Genomic DNA, 12,840 nt, shown 5'->3' on the forward strand with positions numbered 1-12,840 from the left:
GAGAAAGAGAAACATCGATGTGAGAGATTGGCTGCTTCCTGCACACACACCAGGGATCAAGCCTGCAACCCGGGCAAGTGCCCTGACCAGGAATCGAACCAGCAACCTTTTGGTGCACAGAACAACCAACTGAGCCATTATGGCCAGGGCTAAAACCAGCCGGTTTTGAAGCCAGTTGGCACCTGGGTGGTTTTAAGATACTTCAGTCAATAGATTTCCTTTACTGCTTAAGGGGGATTGGATATGGGGTTTGATCACTTGTAGCAGGAATCCTAACTGATGCGATCACAGCTGCTCAGAGAAGGTGGATCTCCCATTCTGATGTACTAAACCTCACACAATGGGCTCCTTCTTCAGGAACCCCGACACTAACAGCAAAAATAACCAGCTTCCAGCTGCCAACAATTTAAAAGCAGCCACCGAACGCAGAGCAGCAGGCAGGAACTGAACCTGGTTCCACTTCAGGTGACTACCAGCCCAGAGATGCTGCTTTGTGGCTGAGATGCATATAGAAACATGGACCTTCACTCCCAGTTGCTAGGAGAAGAGGAGGTGGTTTGATGCAAGGGAGCTCCGAGCACGTTTAGATCTGAGCCTGGAGATGGGTATCCTGTCTGTCCCCACACACTTCCTGCCTGGACCACAGAGGGGCGGCTTTGCTTGTCCTTGTGCAGCACAACGTGGTCTCTGCTCCATCCCGCTGCACGCGGAGGGAGAAGCATCTGGGTAACAAGAGTGAGCACTGAGGCTTTGCTTTGGTACCAGAATCCAGGTGACACGGATTGACGACTCCTCCAAGGAAAGCCTTGGTGCAGAGGATGTTTCATGACTATACCTACCAAATACTATACATGGTAATGTAAATGTTGAGGTACAGATCTTTGCTGAATTTATCAACACACACTCTACAGTGTACAAAATAAGTTAACAAGGAACCCAACAGAACAGACTATGCTGCAAGTATCATATGCATCTTTAATGCGGTGAAGACAAAATAGCAAATATAAATATATACTTGGTGTAAGATACAGAATCTCACAGAATCAATTCCATCAAAAATGAAATACCCATGACCTTAGCTAACGGATGCAACCCTTACTCATTTGGAAGTAGGTCTCTCCCCGCCACCCCCTCCTTTCTTTTCTCCTAGCACCTGCCACGCAGTGTAGATACTTCTCAGTCACTGTGTTCTCTGCCTCCCCACTGGGGGCGAGGCTTCCGTTTCCTTCACTGTTGCACGCACAGCGCCTAGAATTGCACATCTAGTGGGTGTCTCAATAAATAAATACTGAATGGGTTTAAAACAGGCACACAATGCACCAATATAAAAATCAGTTTCTCCAGTGTCACTTTGTACACGGACCCGACGTGATGGATACTTAGCAAGGTCCTTACTCAATGCCCCCCGCTCTCCCCTGACTCTATGGGACGAGTCAGTGTCCTGGGGTTGCCTAGGCTTCGGGACGAGTCAGTGTCCTGGGGTTGCCTGTCCCTTCTGCCCATCGGTGCACCCACACACACACCCTGCGAGCTGGCTTTCCCCATCATAGAGGGGACGGAGGGCGGCTCAGTCCAAGGACCCCCGGAACTGCCGCGCGTGCTGCTCCAGCTCCTGGGCGGCAGCGCGGAGCCCTGGCAGCGCGGCGGGGCCGGGGCGGGGCAGCACGGCGCGCTTGGTGGCCAGCGCCAGGGCCTTGAGCAGGCCGCACAGCCGGCTGCTGCCGCGCAGGATCTCGTTGCGCGCGTCCCTGTCCTGTGTCTCCCTGCACAGCGTGTCCACCAGCTTCTGCCCGATCGTGATGACCAGCTTGCTCTGCGCCACGAGGGTCTCGGGGGCCTGGGCGTGGAGGAGGCTGTCTTGGAAGACGCCCACGGCCTTGAAAAGCGCCCCGAAATAGAGCCGGCAGTGTTCCGAGAGGCGGGCCTTCTCCCCGGGGTCCTGCTGGCCCGGAGGCGGGGGTCCGGGGGCGCTGGGGTCCTGGGGGAGAGAAGAGAGCCCGGGTCAGAGGCGGGTTCCACCGACAGGTTGGGCCTGGCCACGTTCCCCGCTTTTGCCCGGTTTGGTAGACCTTTGATGAGAAAAGGTGGTAGTGCAACATTTGCCTAACAAATGAAGGTTTATGTTTTCAAAGCACTGTTATATAAACTTTATGATATATATACAATCCTATGAATGGCATTATATATAATCTCACATATTTTATACGCATATATAAAATCTTATTCAATTCTCTCAACAAACCATCAGAAGAAACACATTGGTAATGACCAAATTTACAACTTTCGAAAAATGCAAGAAAACTTGATGGTGAGATTAAAATGTTTCCTCAGAGAACAAAATTTAAAGGATTTAAAAACTCCTTTCTAACTCCAGTATCAGAGGTAGACCCCGGCCCTCAAAATGTAACAGAAGAAATCTAAGTATGCTGACATACCTGCCTCAACGTTAAAATATTTCTCTTGTGCCCGGCTGGTGTGGCTCAGTGGTTGAGCAAAAGCTATGAACCAGGAGGTCACGGTTCAATTCCCAGTCATGGCACATGCCTGGGGTTGGAGGCTTGATCCCCGGTGTGGGGCATGTAGGAGACAGCCAATCAATGATTCTGTCATTGATGTTTCTCTCTCTCCCTCTCCTTTCCTCTCTGAAATTAATAAAAATAAATACTTAAAAAACCATTTCTCTTGCTTGCTAATAAGGTTTATCTATAATTTTACTTTCACGAATTTTATTTTCTGGACTGCGGACCCAGGGTCCCCCTAGAGCCTACCCACTGTGGAGGGATTTCAGCATCTAACAGCAGCGACCACTCAGGGAGCAACGGAAAACCCCATTGCTAGGTGGTAAGTGAGGGGAGGGAGGCTCCCTGAGGAAAGAGGCTGCCTAGTCTTCAATGAGCAAAATAAAGATCTGGAGTCCGCGAAGTCTGAAGCCCATTCTTCCGGTTAAGCTGCATCCTTAGACCCTCATTGGCCTGCGACCTCAAAATGCACGGCCCAGAGGCACTCCCACTGTGTATGGTCTAACTGTGTTCTCCCCAAATTCATATGTTGAAGCTCCCCTCTCCAATAAGAAGGCATGAGGAGAGCGTGCCTTTGTGATGTGACTAGGACTAGGTGAAGCCACCAGTGGGGCCCCAGGGGTGGGGTCAGGGCCCCTTATAGGATTCCAGAGGGCACAGGGCAAAGGCAGGCTGCAGCCTGGCAGGGAGCTGTCCCAGAACCTGAGCATGCTGGTGCCCTGATCTCAAACTCCTAACTTCCGAATGCTGAGGAATACATATCTGTTGTTTATCAGCCACTCTACCTACAGGACTTTGTTACAGCAGCACACATGAACCAAGACAGACAGGTAAAGGGAAGGAAAGAGCGGGGTGCTGGCTGAGACGGACCTCTGGGGGCAGGGAGCACGAGGAGGATGCAGTGGACGCTGGAATGAGGAGCAACAGTCTACACGTTGGAATGTCAGCATCTTAGCCTGAAAGTGTTAACTGTAGATAAGTAAAAATGGGCCATGATTCTCATCCTGGGCTGTTGGCACTGAGGGATATTCCTGGTTTCTATCACACTGACCAGGGAGTGCTGCAGGCAGCCAGAGTCAGTGCTGGGGGTGCAGTGTTCAACCATACAATGGCCAGCGGAGCCCCCTGTGAGAGAGTGGGAATTTTTGAGCACTATTGAGGCCGTGGGCGATGCCCCAGATAGAGTTGTCAGTGCTGACACCAGGCCAGGCCTTGAGATAGGGTCTCATGGCCCTTTCCCAGCACATAGGCCTTCTTTCATAGAACACTGTCAGCTTTCTGAAGAACAGGATTACCCTGTGAATAACATGGCCGTCAATGGCATGACCCTGACGTTGCTTAGGAAAAACTGTTTTGTCTTGGGTTACTTGTTCTGCAAAAACAGGATGTGGTTAATGGGCTTAAAAGTGGTCCGAAACAAAGGGTTGGGGCTGCTCTCTGGACTCTCTGCATGGAGAACGGCAGAGTAGTCACTGGCAGGCTAATAAAGGTTCCCTAAATTTTAATTTGGTCTGGACTCCAGTGGTCATTCACTTGAGTTTGCTCCACCCCCCCACCCCCACCCTGAGAAGCACTGTCTGTCTAAAGCTGTCATTTCCCATGTGGCCCCTGGATCTGCTGCATCAGCTTCACTAGGAACTTGTTAGAAGAGAGTTCTTAGGCCCACCCAGACCTCCTGAGTCAAACACTCTGTGTGTGTTGGGATGGGGGTGGCGGGGAGGAGACACAGGAGCCTGTGATATATTCTCCAATCTGAAAGGTCTGGTCTAATGCTTACTTCACACGAAGAAAAGAGCAAGGATTTCAGGCCCATAGAGAGGTGCTGGAGGCTCCCGGAATGTGGATCAGGAGGCCTGGGTCCTTGTCCTCATTTACCTCTGAGAAGGCAAATGATCTTGTCCGCATGGTTGGACATCATACCCCCCATTGCCTCCAGCCAGTGGGGTTGGGCTGGCTCACTGATTCCCAGGCTTCAGTGATTCAAAGAAAACCTTCACAAGTTAAGCTCTTCCTGGCTTTCTCTTAACACCAACCTGCTTAATCTTTGTCTTTAAATGGATCCACTTATATTAATTTAAAGGGAACTTTTAAAACTTTTTAAACCGGTGAAAGGAAAACTGCTGTCATTTGCCACCAAGAAAAAGTCATCAATGAAAATAAGCACCATGGGCTTACCTGTGTTTCTAAGTCTTTGTTTTCATCCAACTTTTGTTCCAGGATGGGCTTCACTTTCTCTTCCAGGTTAGGCAACTTCTGAAAAAGACAACCCCTCTGAATCACCCCTTCGAATGGTTTTTGTAAGGCTGGCTAGCTCTTTAAGCCCACTTTGAAATCCAGCACTCCTCTTCATGCTTTTGTTCTGTGAACTGAAGCCTTTTTCAACAAAGGACACTCTGGCCGCCCAAGCGCTGATATGGCCTAGCAAATGACACACAGGCCCTTTTAAAAAGTATTTACTTAATTGGGAAATGCAAAATATCCCAATTTCTAGCTTGTCTAGAGTATGTTGTGGCTCTTATACCACAAGGCATTTTAGCAGAATTCCAAGATACCAAGACTGAGCCCCAAAGCACCAAGTTACCTGGGCCACACAGCCGCAGGGACTTGCAGTTCCTGAAACAGATGCACTCTTTCTATAGCATCTGAACTCATGCAGCAGAGTTTTTCTAAGAGCGACTGGAGTCTCAAGGCTGTTGAGACCACACACAATCTGGAAGAGGTTTACACTTCCTTCTTCCATTTATAAGAAACACACTGACCATGACTAAATTCATAATTTTCAAGAAATGCAAAAAAACCTTGATTGTGAAATTAAGAAATTTGTTCATGGAATGGCTTTTTAAGTCCTTTGTCATCTTAGTGTCAGAGGTAAACCCCAAATCCCCAAATTTCTAGAAGACATCCTATCTGCCTTAACATTAAAATGTTTAGCTGACTGTAGAGAGCACCTGGGAAGGCACATGAGCATTTCTTTAATTATTGTCAGCTGAATCCAGTGGAGTCGGCAGAGCCACGTCCTGGAAACACACCTTGCCAGAGGCAGGTGTGTTGTCAGCCTGACCTTCAGCTCAGGCGCCAGAGGGTGGGTTTCATTATCTAAATCCAGCCTAGCACCAGGAACAAACACGATTATCTGGGCCCACCCAGAAGAGAGCATTACAAAGAAGCCACAAGAATGCACATAATCTCCTTTGTCTTGGGCTTTAGTAAAACTTCCTGGTTTTTGCTGTCTTTCCATCAGAGGACTCAATCAGTCCCAGCTTTCCCTACTCTATTTGTGTCTGTCTCTTTCATTTCCTCAATCCCCCGTCGCCCCTACTCAGGAATCAGACCATTCTCTAGCCATGGTGGACGTAGAAAAGAGAGGAATATTTATAGCTGACTTCTTTCTAAGATTTCACCTGGAATTTTACTTTCAGGAATCTTGTCTCCCAAAGCCTATCCAGCTCCCAAAGCCTGACCAGCTACTGGAAGGCTCTCAGCACCTGACTTAATGGAGACCCACGCCAGGTACGCATGGAGAGCACTCCAGTCTAGACCACTTGGAACCCAGACTCACCTTTTCACAGACACTGGCCCGGCAGGGCCCGCCCTCCCTCTGCTGAGGACAAGGTGCACTCTGCTGGTGGGACTCCATTTCCCTCCGGGGAATCTGGGTGCCTTCTGCAAGCTTGAATTCTGCCCTGGGGGCCCAGGATGGGGTGTCTTCCTTCTCACAGTTCTGCTTGAAGAGGAGCCTGCCATTGGCGATGACAATGGAGGTAAACCTCTTGATGTCTTCCGGGACCATCCGCGCCACCGAGACAAACCTCTCCAGGTCATCCAGGCTGCCCTGGGCTCTGACTGTCACAAGGACATCCAGGGACCAGTGGCAGCCCTCCAGGCTCTCCTTGGCTTCCAGCAGGATGTGGTAGGAGTCGGAGATCGTCTGCAGCTGATCCCTCATTCTGTCCTGGAGGCTACTGCCGGGGAGGTGACAGGCGGCCCCACAGACTCCACGGGCAAAGTCCAGAAATTCCCTCAGGGACTCCTCGATGAGGTCGGCGGCCCTGCGGATCGCCTTGATGTTGGCCTCCAGGGAGTCTCTGAGCCTCCAATTCCTGCTCACGAAGAGCATCAGGCTGTCCACCGAGCTGGCCACCTTCTGCTGGAGGACCGTTGCCGTCCCCTTGGCCAAGGCCAGGTCCAAGGACAGCTCCTTCGCTGACTCCTCGGAGGAGGAGCTGCAGGAGGAGTCGGTGGACGTGGAGGAGCAGGAGGACATGATGCTGGCCCTGCTGTCAGAGCTGTTCATGGACAGTCTGTCCGTCTCAGGGGCAAGCCATGTGGCCTGTCTGGAGAGCCATGCGCAGTGAGGGTCCGAGGTCTCCTCTGAAGCCCTGTTGGCATCCTCCAGCTCTTTTCCAGCCCGAGGGCCACTGGGCACGGCCACAGGGATGTCATAGATGTTGGGCTTGGTGTTCTGCTGCTCCAGGCGGGGAACCAGGAAGCTGGAAGGGACCTTGTAGCTGACCCATCCATCGGGAGGGCAGGTGTCCCCCGGCACTGGACCGGGGCCAGCGGGGGCTTCTGGAAGGCTGGGGTTCTGCACAGGCACATCTCCACGCAGGAGTGGAGCAAGGGGCCGCGCTCTGCTACTCGGAGGACTGTGGAAGCCGGACATGGATGTGGGGAGCGTCCCCGATTCTTCCACAACGCTGGCAGCACAGACGTTTCTCACACCAGCTTTTGCTGGAGACGCTGGAATGTCATAAATCCACTCGGGTTTCTGGGGGTTTGGCAGTGTTTTGAAGCAGGCTGTCCTCGAGGGAACTGTTGCTGTCACAGGAGCACTCTGCCTCTGTGGAGAACCGCAAAGTCACCAGGTTAGCAGCAGCGAGAAGAGGCGTAGCCCTCACTTTACACCTGTGGCCACCGAGGCCCTGGCTGCCTGGCTGTGCTGATGGCCATTCCCGCTCAAGCTTCTGCAGCGGCTCCCCGCCTCCCCGCTTGGTCTCTTCAGGCCCCTCACAGCCTTGCTCCACTCCCCTTAGAGTAAGGTGACCAGATGTCCCACTTTTGGCGGGACTGTCCCACCAAAGGTGGGATGTCTGGTCACCTTACCTTAGAGCCTCTCTTCCCGCTGCCATCACACTCCCCCTCCTGCCCCCACCTCCCTGTGAGTCCAGCTGTTTACCCTTCCCTGGACCCAGGATGGTCACTTTATACTGAGATATTTACTTTTGCCCAAACTGTGCCCCTGCTCTAAATGCCTCTCACCCCTTTCTTTTCCATCTGTACATCCCTCATCACATTGCTCAGATGCCAGCCCTCCTGGAAGGCCTTCCCTGATCACCTTGGGCGTGCACGTATCGATTGCAGACATGTGACAGGATCCAGGGTCAACAGGGATGACACAGATCTCAGGTTAAGGCGTTTCCCTGACATTCAAATAAAAACCCACTTAAACACAGCATGCCTCTGAGGCCTAAGATAGCAAGAGGCATTTCCCTAAGGTCGGCTGAGCGCTTCCTCTGCTCAGCACTGCACTGGGTCCCCCCCGCCCCCCAGGGGTCCCCATGCTCGCCAGGAGTCTGTAATGGAAACGGAGGCTGCAGAGGCGAGAGGACTTGTCCCAGCCACACAGCCGCCCTGCTCGCGGACCACTGCGGCGAGGGGCTCTGAGAAATGAGGTCTGCCATGAGGAGCTGACCTTGCCCATCTTGGCCACGCTGACCCGTCCCGGAGGCTCGGCAGGTCAGAGGCACCGGGTCTCAGCACTGGTCATACTTACGCTGGGCCGGCTGGCCGGAGGACCGTGGTCTGCCTTCCTGGGGCTGGCGGGGATGTCATATAACTGCTGCTTCCCCGGCTCCTGGGAGAGACCACAAAGCAGGACCACGACTTAGCCTTCAGGGCTTTTCCTTCCTGAAGGCTAAGCTATCACAGCTCTCCCACGCCAGTGCTTCTCCCAAATGCAAACACAAACCACTGAGGACGTGGGGCGTGGGCCATGGAGCTTCGTGCTGGGGCTTATGTGCTGCAGCGGGCTCTGTGCCACAGCCCAGGAGCCCGGATGGGCCGAGAAGTGAGTGAACTGTCCTCTGATTACAGGAGGCATGCCTTACAAATTTGACGTACCAGTTACAAACAAATAAGTTTTAAAAAGCATCTAAAATTTTTATTCCCAGAGGTAATTACCCAGAGGTAATCAATGCTAATATAACCAATGATGACTTTAATACTCTGATGTGCAGAGTGGGGCAAAAGTAGGATTATATCCTGGCCAGTATAGCTCAGTGGTTGAGCATCGACCTATGAACCAGGTCGCAGATTCCTGGTCAGGACATATGCCCAGGTTGTGGGCTCAATCCCCCGTGTGCGGTGTGCAGGAGGCAGCCAGTGGATGTTTTTTTTCTCATCACTGATGTTTTTTTTTGTTTTTTTTTTTCTCTCTCTCTCTCTTCCTCTCTCAGAAACCAATAAAAACATATTTTTAAAAAATGTTGGCATACAGTCCTGACAGGTTTGGCTCAGTGGATAGAGCATCAGCCTGTGGACTGAGAAGTCCCTGGTTTGATTCCAGTCAAGGGCATGTACCTTGGTTGAGGGCACATCCCCAGTGGGAGGTGTGCAGGAGGCAGCTGATGGATGTTTCTCTCTCATCAATGTTTCTAACTCTCTATCCCTCTCTCTTCCTCTCTGTAAAAAAACAAAATATATATTTTTAAAAATGTTGGAATACAGTTGTTCATATTTACACTAATAAAAGAGAAACATGCAAATTGACCATCATTCTGATACACCCACCAGCCAATTAGGAGTGAGTATGCAAATTAACCCAACAAAGAAGGCTGTGGCCATGGAGCTGGAGTGAGCAGGAGGTTTAGGTTGTCCCCGGTGACAGAGGAAGCCAAGTTACCCACCCACCCTGGCTGTGGCTGAAGGAGAGGCTGGGAGCCTGGGTCGCTGGGGGGCGTGGCCAGCCTAAAAATGGTCCTCAGCCCCTCACCCAGCCTGGCCAGGCACCCCAGCAGGAACCCCCACCCTGAATGGGGTGTGGCCAGCTTGAAAGCATTCCTCAGCCCCTCACCCAGGCTGGCGAGGCCCCCCAAGCAGGAACCCTCACCCCATGGGGGCATGGCCAATCTGCAAACCACCACAGGCCCCTTGCCCTGGCTGCCCCATGCCCCAAGGGAACCCCCACCCTGATCCGGAACACCCTTCAGGAAAAACCAGCCGGCCTCTACCCGTGTACCAGGCCTCTACCTATACAAAAATAAAGGTAATATGCTAATTAGACTGGGAGACCTTCCGGATGTTTTTCTGGACAAAGCTATGGAGGTGGGGCCAAGGTAGAGGTGCTTAGAGGCCAAGAGGGAAGGGAAGTTGTGGGTAATCAGGCTAGGATGGGACAGCAGTTGTGGGATTAGGCCGGTGGGGGGGAGGGGAGTGTGGGGGGGAGCAGTTGGGGGTGAGCATACCAGCAAGGGGGCCAGTTGGGGGCAAGCAGGCCATCAGTAGGGGTCAGTTGGGGGTTATCAGGACAGCAGGGGAGGCAGTTTGGTGTGAGCAGGCCATCAGGGGGGCAGTTGGGGGCAAGCAGGCCAGAGGGGAGGGAAGGTGGAGGTGAGCACACTGGTATGGGGGGCATTTGGGGGCAAGCAGGCTGGCAGGCAGAGTGGTTAGGGGCAATCAGGCAGGGAGGCAGGTGAGCAGTTAGGAGGCAGAAGTCCTGGAATGTGAGAGGGATATCCATCTGCTGGTTTAGGCCCAATTCCTGTAAACTGGCAGTAGGACATCCTTAGAGGAGTCCCAGATTGGAGAGGGTGCAGGCCAGGCTGAGGGACACCCCTCCCCCCACCCTCTGTGCACAAATTTCATGTGCCAGACCACTAGTGGAAAATAATAAAATAAAATAAATAATAATATAAGGACAAACTCTTTTGTGTACTCACAACTATAAATCTACTTTTGCTCCAACCCAAATATTTTTCAAAATATTATTCTTAAAATGCATATATGTATATGCACATATAAGTCTGTGTGCATGGACCTAAGTGTCTATTACAAATGAGAAGCAGATGATTTAAAGATGTTCAGCATTCAGTCATAATTTTCTGAGCAGGTCTGGCTCCCTGGCAAAAGCTGGATTCTGAGCGGTGCCAGGCCCTTTGGGGCCAGGAGCAGGCAGACACTCTGAGGTCATCCCTGTGACACTAAGAGGCCCCTGGGGAGCAGGGCCGGGGTCAAGGCTCACCTTCAAGGCCGAGGGGCCGCGGCTCTGGGTGGGCACATCGTACAGAGCGAGCAACGAGGCCTGGGCGGGTCTGGGAACCGGAACGACGGCCTTGGGGAGAAAAGGAACCAGGGAAAGGAAAGGTCACCCCGAGTACTCCACCACACTACGCTCCCCCTCCCCCCAGCTGTCCAGGGTGGTTCTGCTGACGGCTACTCCCCTGGGACCCCAGCCCCTGTGTTTATGCCTCTGACTGTGGCACAGGAGCTGCGGCATCACCTGTGGGAGCAGGGGGGCCTTCGGGCGGGAGGGCGCCAGCTCAGCAACGCCCAGTGTTTCTTGGAACACGTGGTTCGAGATGGCGATCAGTTAAGGAGCGAATCTGAGAAACATGGTTTCGAAAGGCTTAGGAGGGGGCTGCAGGAACTAGTGGGCTGGAGACTGATTTCCTCAGGGGATCTGACCCTTTCACTTGAAACACGAAATCCTGTTCTCTGAATTTAAACCCAAATCGGACATGTTCTTCCTCTGGCGATTCTGACAAGCCAGGCCGTGTGCCGTGCTAAGGAAGTTGGAATAAAAAGTAAAACAAAGCGGTTTCCCAGGGGGAAGTGACCAGGAGAAGGCGTGAGGGGCTCTGCTCTCTGGCACAGCTTGAGATTTATTTTTGTTTTGCTTTTAGTTTTGTTCTGTTTCCTGATCTGAATCCTAGTAACTGAGCTGTACCTTTAGGATTTGTAGGTTAAACTTCAATTTAAAAAAAACAAATGCGAAGAGTAGGCAGTGTTGCCACAGAGTCAGGCAGACGCAGGCCGAGGGTGTGCAGGGTCTCGTCCTGGGTGCGGGCAGTAGGGACGCAGACAGACACGCAGACCAACAAGGCGCTCCAATCTCAGCGCCCACCCGCCCTTTCCCTCCGTGGGAGCCCGTTTCCTCATTTGTAAAACGGAGGGCTCTTCTAACCTCCGGGTCCAAGAGGTCCCTTCCAGCCAGCGAGACGCCTGATGCTGACATGCAGTTCAGGGCCGACGTGAGAAAAGTGACACGTCTCCACCATCTTGCCGGCCTTCATCGGGAGGTGGTTGACCAGGGGTAAGGGGAGCCTGTGAGATGGGTCTCCTGGCCTTGCGAGCTGCCTTGTTCTAGCAACGATAGCTCCTGCTGAGAGCGTGCTCCTGGACGGCCTCCGTGCAGGGCTAACCGCCGATTACACAAGCGGGATGTGTCATGAGAGGATGCCTCACTGGTTATCTGTCCCCTGTCTTCTGTTCCTTCCTTCTTGTGTAGAAGCAGCAGCAAGATTACTTAGAATCACCAAACAGTGCGACTGGAGGTGCCTTAGAAATGATAGGCCCGTGGCTCCCGTGATGGAGGCAGAGCGCTGTCTGTGATGGCCCAGGCGGGCAGGCCAACCAGGACTCCAGATCCCGAGCTCCCAGGGGCTCCCTGAGACCCCCCAGCACAGAGGCAATAACCAGAGGGTGGCGGTGGTGGCCGGGCGGCTACGGAGGGAACCTCAGAGGGAATGAAAGGTAGAAAAGTCCCCCGGGGGTTTACGGGGTCCGCCTCATGAGGCCTGGCGAGGAGCCGCTGGTTTCTGAATTCCCCGTCGGCAGCTGTGGTTTCTGTCTGATTTCTGCCGCCCACACGGGCCCGGGCTCTCACCACGGACACTCCGTGCTCAAGGACACAGCTCAGGGCACGTGCCCTGGCCCTCTCCTGCGGAGACAGACACCCACCCTCCTGTTCCTCCAGGCGTCAGGCTGGAAGTGCAAGGCCGCGGAGGGAAGCCTTGTGTTGTTCCAACCATTCAGCAAACGTTCACGGGGCAGCGTGTAGGGTATTAGGGACCCATGGTGACCTGTGGGCATCCCCCACTTTTCTTTGAAGACCTGGGTCCACCCCAGAGGCTGCTGCAGGGTCCAGCCAGCTCCCCTGGGGTTTGCAGCCGGTGCCCGAGGGGCGGCTGTTCTGTGGGACAGCAGTCTGCTTCTCTGCGTGGCATCCCAGGGAGCTAGAACGTCTGAAGCTCTCAGAGCCTTTCAGGGAACCAGCGCCTGCCTGTGTGCAGATGGCGTTGGGAGCTGGTGTGGGCAGGCTGGT

The 12,840-nt window shown here is 53.1% G+C and overlaps 1 protein-coding gene across 2 annotated transcripts in view; it reads right to left on the reverse strand.

Annotated features, from left to right (window-relative positions):
* Nucleotides 1-956: 956 nt before the first annotated feature.
* Nucleotides 957-12,840, reverse strand: part of CASS4 (Cas scaffold protein family member 4) — a 32,287-nt gene continuing 20,403 nt past the window's right edge. The window contains exons 4-8 of one of the 2 annotated variants that reach the window (XM_084889029.1): nucleotides 10,759-10,848; nucleotides 8,293-8,373; nucleotides 6,079-7,359; nucleotides 4,695-4,772; nucleotides 957-1,978 (exon numbers count right to left, since the gene is read on the reverse strand). In XM_084889029.1, the coding sequence (XP_084745155.1) occupies nucleotides 1,568-1,978; nucleotides 4,695-4,772; nucleotides 6,079-7,359; nucleotides 8,293-8,373; nucleotides 10,759-10,848 (1,941 nt within the window). In that variant the 3' untranslated portion in view covers nucleotides 957-1,567. The remainder of the gene's footprint in view (nucleotides 1,979-4,694; nucleotides 4,773-6,078; nucleotides 7,360-8,292; nucleotides 8,374-10,758; nucleotides 10,849-12,840) is intronic. The other variant, XM_084889030.1, reaches the window with a different exon arrangement.

Source organism: Pipistrellus hanaki (assembly GCF_964339955.1).
Source record: "Pipistrellus hanaki genome assembly, chromosome: 6".
NCBI classification, from domain to species: Eukaryota; Metazoa; Chordata; class Mammalia; order Chiroptera; family Vespertilionidae; genus Pipistrellus; species Pipistrellus hanaki.